The sequence below is a fragment of the Rhinoraja longicauda genome, unplaced genomic scaffold (genome assembly GCF_053455715.1).
Source record: "Rhinoraja longicauda isolate Sanriku21f unplaced genomic scaffold, sRhiLon1.1 Scf000695, whole genome shotgun sequence".
Taxonomy (NCBI): Eukaryota; Metazoa; Chordata; class Chondrichthyes; order Rajiformes; family Arhynchobatidae; genus Rhinoraja; species Rhinoraja longicauda.
In genome coordinates this window covers 653-7,659 of record NW_027601911.1, presented here as the reverse complement: position 1 = coordinate 7,659, position 7,007 = coordinate 653, and the positions used below count along the sequence as shown (strand labels likewise).

Genomic DNA, 7,007 nt, shown 5'->3' with positions numbered 1-7,007 from the left:
GAAGGCACACTGGCAGCTGGCCTGGTCCGTCACCAGGGCCCGGCGCCGGCACACGGGCCAGGCCCTCTCGGCCTCCACGCTGAGAAAGGAGACCGACTCCGCTTCCTGCAGCTCTGTCCGCACCCGGCGGAAGGCGAAGTCGGTGAGCAGTGCCCGGTAGGAACACTCCGCGGAGTTGTCCTCTGGCCCTGCCGGGGGCTCACTCTGCAACACCCGCTGGTCGCACTCGGCCCGCACCGTGTCCACGGCCTTCAGGAGGTCCCGGGTGAAGGAGGTCACGTTGGAGAAGTCCTCGACCGCGGCCACCAGCCTCTGGCTCATCACCTGCACCCGCTGGAGGGTGCTGGTGAGGTAGCTCTCGTTCTAGTGCTTGAAGCCCTCCACCCACTGGCGGCGGGACCCGTGCCACGTCTTGTGGAAGTAGTCGACGGCGCTCTCCGCGTTGGAGTCCAGCAGCTGGCGGTACAGCAGGTCGTAGTCCTCAGTCGACGTGGCGTAACACATACTGTGCAGGATCTGCAGCAGCTGGCTCCTGGCGGGAAGAGGAGACAAGGTGAGGAACCTCCCGGTGCAGCACGGTGGCGTAGCGGGAGAGTTGCTGCCTTACAGTGCCAGTCCCAGGATCCATCCTGTCTACAGGCATTGTCTGTGTGGAGTTTGTACGTTCTCCCTGTGACCATGTGGGTTTCCTCCGGGTTCTCCGGTTTCCTCCCAAGTTCCATAGACGTGCAGGTTTGTACGTTAATTGGCCTCTGTAAATTGTCCCGTGTGTCGCCCAGAACTAGTGTGAACCAAAGATACTAGAGGAACAAGATGGACCACTCCGTTGAATTCGCCTATACTGAAGTGTAGTGTGCAAAGAAGCGGAACGTCCGCCATTTTAGTAAGCAAAACCCACCGTTCGCTCTGCCTCTCGCAGTGTAATCAGTGTTTTGGGGGAACAGTATGTGTGATGATACCATTAAAATGCAGAAAATAACATCTATCAATTCATACATTTTTGTTATTTTTTCTTTTAAAATGTTTCTGCAATTTTCTGCCCACTAAAATGGCGCCATGACCTTCTACGGTTTTTAACGTCGAGTGGTCTATCTTGTTCCTCCAGTATCTTTGGTGTGAACGGGTGATTAATGGTCAGCGTGGACTCAGTGGGGCAAAGGGCCCGTTTCCAATCTGTATTTCCGAAACTAAACCAAACTCTCACCTCAACAGTCCCCAGCGGCTACAAGAAAAACTCCACCGTTTCTTTCCCTACGAAAAATAAAGTGACCTCCTCAATGACTACTGAACAGTGGAGTCAAACAGCACCGAAATAGGCCTCTCGGCCCAACTCGTCCTTGCTGACCAACATGCCCCATCTAATGCTGACCAAGATGCCCCATCTAATGCTGACCAAGATGCCCCATCTAATGCTGACCAGATGCCCCATCTAATGCTGACCAAGATGCCCCATCTAATGCTGACCAAGATGCCCCATCTACAGAAAGGGGAGAGGAGGGGGCAAAAGGGGAAGGAACAGGCAAAGGGGGAGAGGAGGGTGGAAAGGAGGGAGAGTGGGGCAGGGGTAGACTGGATTGTGCAGACCATGTTGAGGAATGAGTCGCACCCTTATCTGACCCACGCCGTGACAGGAGGAGGAATATTTTGGATAACCCAACCTCCCCCTCCCCCGCCCACTCCGGTCCCAGGATGGAATCACGATGCCAGAGCTTATTGTTGCCCGATGGTGGAGGAGAGGGGAAAGGAGGAGAGTAGAGGGAAGGAGAGGAGGCGGGAGGAGGAGAGTAGGGGGAAGAGGGGAGGACGGGGAAGGAGGAGAGGAAGGGTGAAGGAGGAGAGGAGTGGGTGAAGGAGGGGAGGAGTGGGTGAAGGAGGGGTGGAGTGGGTGAAGGAGGGGTGGAGTGGGTGAGGAGGAGGAGGAAGAAACAGGAGTAGGGGAAAGGAGAGAAGGGGCGGAGGAGAAGAGGGAGATGGAGGAAGGAGGGGGAGAAAGAAAGAAGGGAAGGAGGAGCGGGTAAGAAAGAAGGAAAGAAGAAAGAGAGAGAGGGCAGAGAGTGGAGGAGATGGGACATGGGTAGACTGGATTGTGCAGAGGGATGAGAGTCACAACTTTACCAAACCAACACAATCTGACAGGAGGAGGAATATTTGGGCCCCCCACCCACCCGCCCGCTCCGCTCCAGCCCCACGAGGGAATGGCGGTGCCAGTGCTTACTGTTGCCCGGCGGTCACGTGCAGCTTCTCGGCGGTCACGTGGTCCTGGAAGACGCTCAGGGTGTGGGCGAGGCAGGCCAGCGGCTTGCAGTGGGGCAGCACGTCGGTCACCAGCTCCCCGTCACACGCCTGGCCGCCGACCACCACCGCCCGTGTTCCCTCCGCCGCCGGGTTCTTCTGCCTGAAGATGCGCAGAAGCTGCCGGACGGTCTCGCGCTCCTCGCTCTGCAGGAACCACAGGCACGCCAGCTCGCTCTCCCCGTTGCCGTCGATGGCCAGCAGCAGGTAGGTGGGCAGCCACAGGCCCGCCCAGCTGTAGGTGGCGCCCACCAGCAGCACCTCGGGGAACCTCTCGAAGGTCTGCTTCATGCGGCCGTCCTGGTAGTAGATGGCCTGCAACACGTTGGCCTTGTTCACCACCACCGTGCCGTCTGCAAGCAAACGCAGACAAGAGTTATAGAAACACAGAAAATAGGTGCAGGAGGCCATTTGGCCCTTCGAACCAGCACCGCTATTCAATGTGATCATGGCTGATCATCCACAATCAGTAACCGGTTCCTGCCTTCCCCCCATATCCCTTGATACCACTAGCGCCTAGAGCTCTATCTAACTCTCTTTTAAATTCATCCAGTGAATTGGCCTCCACTGCCTTCTGTGGCAGAGAATTCCACAAATTCATAACTCTCTGGGTGAAAAAGTGTCTTCTCACCTCAGTTTTAAATGGCCTCCCCTTTATTCTTACACTGTGTCCCCTGGTTCTGGACTCCCCCAAAATTGGGAACATTTTTCCTGCATCTAGCTTGTCCAGTCCTTTTATAATCTTATACGTCTCTTTAAGATCCCCTCTCATCCTTCTAAACTCCAGTGAATACATCCCCAGTCTTTCCTCATATGACAAGAACAGGCAGAACAAGGGACTGACCCACTCTCACCCTGGCCACAAACTCTTTGAAGTAGAAACACAGAAAATAGGTGCAGGAGTAGGCCATTCGGCCCTTCGAGCCAGTACCGCCATTCAATATGATCATGGCTGATCATCCAGAATCAGTACCCTGTTCTGACTTTCTCCCCATATCCCTTGATTCCATCAGCCCTAAGACCTACAGTGCAATCAGAAAGTATTCTGACCCCTTCACCTTTTCCACATTTTGTTACATTGCAGCCTTATTTTAAAATGGATTAAATTCTTTTTTTTAAATCATCAATCTACACACAATACCCCAGAATGAAGAAGCAAAAACAGGTGTGTAGAAATTTTTGCAAAGTAATTAAAAAGAAATAGCTGAAATATCACATTTACATAAGTTACCTTTGCTATGACGCTCAAAATTGAGCTTAGGTTCATTTTGTTTCCATTGATTATCCTTGAGATGTTTCTACAACTTGATTGGACTCCACCAGTGGTAAATTAAATTGATTGTACATGATTTGGAAAGGTACACACCTGTCTATATAAGGTCCCACAGTTGACAGTGCATGTCACAACAAAAACCAAGACATGAAGACGAAGGAATTGTCCGTGGACCTCCAAGACAGGATTGTGTCGAGACACAGATCTGGGGAAGGGTATAAAACACTTTCTGCAGCATTGCAGGTCCCGAAGAGCACAGTGGCCTCCATCATTCCTAAATGGAAAAACTTTGGAACCACCAGGATTCTTCATAGAGCTGGCCACTCGGCCAAACTGAGCAATCAGGGGAGAAGGGCCTTGGTCAGGGAGGTGACCAAGAACCCGATGATCACTCTGACAGACCTCCAAAGTTCCTCTGTGAAGATGGGAGAACCTTCCAGAAGGCTAACTTTCCTGCAGCACTCCACCAGTCAGGCCTTTATGGTAGAATGGCCAGACGGAAGCCACTCCTCAGTAAAAGGCACATGATGGCCTGCTTGGAGTTTGCCAAAAGGCACCTAAAGGACTCTGACCATGAGAATGGATTCTGAAATGGATTCTGAACAAAGCACTGGTAACGCACAGTGGCATTGGTGATGTACGTTTGCCTTCATCGGTCGGTGCACTGAGTACAAGAGTCAGATAGTCAAGATGCAGCTCTATCAAACTCTGGAGAAACAAGGATCTGCAGGTGCTGGTTCATGACAAAAGACAAAGTGCGAGAGTAACTCAGCAGGTCAGGCAACATCTCTGGAGTTTCCCCTCGCCCCTGACTCTCGGTCTGAGTAAGAGTCTTGACCTGAAATGTCTCCGATTCTTTTTCTCCAGAGATGCTGCCTGACCCGCTGAGTTACTGCAGCATTTTGTGTCCATCTCCAGTGTAAACAAGCACCGACAGTTCTTTCCCACACGTCTGGAAAACATGGATACGTGATGTATCAGGTCGGGACCCTTCTTCAACTAATTGTGGCAAGTCGGGGGGGGGGGGGGGAGGGGGGTAGGAAGAAAGCTGGAAGAGAGGTGGGGGCAGGACAAAGCCTTGCAAGTGACAGGTGGAGGAAGGAACTGCAGATGCAGCCTGGGTGGGGTTACAGGAGGGAAGAGTCATCTGAAGAGTGCGTGGCACGATCCAAGAGCGATCCCATGAGAAAGTATTGGGGACACAGCTGTAGAGTTGCTGCCTTACAGCGCTACAGACCCGGGTTCCATCCTGACTGTGGGTGCGGTCTGTACGGAGTTTGTACGTTCATGGGTTTTCTCTGGGTGTTTCGGTTTCCGCCCACACTCCAAAGACTTGCAGGATTGTAGGTTACTTGGTTTCAGTAAGTTGTAAAAAGAAATGGCCCCATGTGTGAGTAAGTTAGCGTACAGGACCATCGCTGGTCAGCACCAACTCGATGGGCCGAACGGCCAGTTTCCGCGCTGTATCTCTGAAGTGTAAAAGTCATTGACTATCCCAGGGGAGAGGAGGGAGCGATCTAGTGACAAGACATTGCACTATCATGAGATGGGTGAAGGAGGATCTACACCCAATCCTCATCCATTTATTTGAAGTATTGGGAGCAGTCCTGGCCCCATGTCTAAGGAAGGATGTGCTGGCGGTGGAGAGGGTCCAGAGGAGGTTTACCAGAATGATACCAGGAATGTCTGGGTTAACATCTGATCAGTGTTTGACGGCACTGGGCCTGTACTCGCTGGAGTTTAGAACGATGAGGAGGGGCCTCGTTGAAACTTACCAGATAGTGAAATGCCAGGGTAGAGCGCATGTGGAAAGAATCTTTCCACTCGTGGGAGAGTCTAGGAATCATGGCTGATCTATCTTTCCCTCTCAACCCCATTTGCCACCCTAACGAATGAAGAACCTGTCAATCTCTGCTTTATAAATAGCCACAGACTTGGCCTCCACAGCCATCTGTGGCAGTGATTTCCACAGATCCATCACCCTCTGACTAAAGAAATTCCTTCTCATCTCCTTTCTAAAGTAACGTCCTTTTATTGTGAGGCTGCACCCTCTGGTCCATCACTCTCCCACTAGTGGAAACATCCTCGCCACATCCACTTTATCCGGTCCTTTCACTATTCGGTAAGTTTCAGTGAGGTCCCCCCTCATCCTTCTAAACTCCAGCGAGTACAGGCCCAGAGCCATCAAATGGTCATCATTAACCCAATAAAGGGGTGATCCGCATTATTCCGGAATGAAGGAAGGATGCAGGATACCCCAGGACAAGAGAGGGAGTGGTGCAAACCTGGAGCAGCTGGTTAGGCCTGGGACAAGCGAGGACACCTTCACCTACCTTGATTCTTGATCAGTCCGGGTGTCAGAGGTTATGGGGAGAAGGCAGGAGAATGGGGTTAGGGGAGAGAGATAGATCAGCCATGATTGAATGACGGAGTAGACCTGATGGGCCGAATGGCCTAATTCTACTCTTATTCCTTATGACCTTACCCTTGACGGCTGCCAGTGTGGGCACCATCATCTCCAAGTCGGTTTTGTTGGTCTTGAACTCGTCCCATTTCTCCTTGCGTGTGGGGCTATGGGCATCCTCATCAGCGAGCACCTTGCCGGCAACCTCCCCCAGCTGCACCTGGACACCTGCTCCATTACTCCGCAGCGAGACGATGGAAGTGGGGTCCACGCGCAGCGCTGTAACAAAGCGCCTTTGGTGCCGGAGCCTCTCCTCCTCTTCCTGTGGGGTACAAGCAAGGTCCTAGGGTCAGTTCATCCGGTTTGGAGTTCAATTGTCCTCTGTAAATTGCCCCGAGCGTGTCGGGAGTGGATGAGAAAGTAGGACAACATAGAACCAGTGCACACAGGTGGTCGATGATCAGCGTGGACTAGGTAGGCCTATGTTTCCATGCTGTATCTGTAAACTAAACTCAGATTCCGTATTAGAACACAGAACAGCACAGGAATGGGCCCTCCAGCCTACATTATCTGTGCCAAACATGATGCCAAGTTGAACTGATCTCATCTCCCTGTACATGATCCATATCGCTCTATTCCCTGAACTTCCATGTGCCTTTCCCAAAGCCTCTTAAACACCACTATCATATCTGCATCCACCACCATCTCTAGCAGTGCATTCCCAGCTCCCACCCCTCTCTGTGTAAAAATCTTGCCTCGCACATTAAACCTCCCCCCTCTCACCATATCACTCTGCCCTCTAGTGCTGGACATTTCCACCCTGGGAACAAGCCTCTGATTGCCGACCTTATGTGTGCCTCTCAAAACTTTATATACTTCCATCGAGTCTTCCCTCAACCTCTGACGCTCCAGAGAAAATAACCCAAGTTTATCCAACCTCCCACTGTAGCTGAAACCCTCTAATTCAGGCGGCATTCTGATAAACCTCCTCTGCACCCTCTACAAAGCCTCCACACCTTTCCTGTAATGGAGCGACTG

The 7,007-nt window shown here is 52.1% G+C and overlaps 1 protein-coding gene across 1 annotated transcript; it reads right to left on the bottom strand.

Annotated features, from left to right (window-relative positions):
• Window positions 1–363: 363 nt before the first annotated feature.
• On the bottom strand, window positions 364–6,291 carry LOC144591209 (uncharacterized protein ZSWIM9-like; the record flags this gene model as incomplete). Its single annotated transcript, XM_078395498.1, has 3 exons — window positions 364–532; window positions 2,216–2,645; window positions 6,051–6,291. Coding segments are annotated over 3 exons (840 nt in total), but the record flags the coding sequence as incomplete, so codon positions are not given.
• Between the last annotated feature and the right edge of the window lie 716 nt (window positions 6,292–7,007).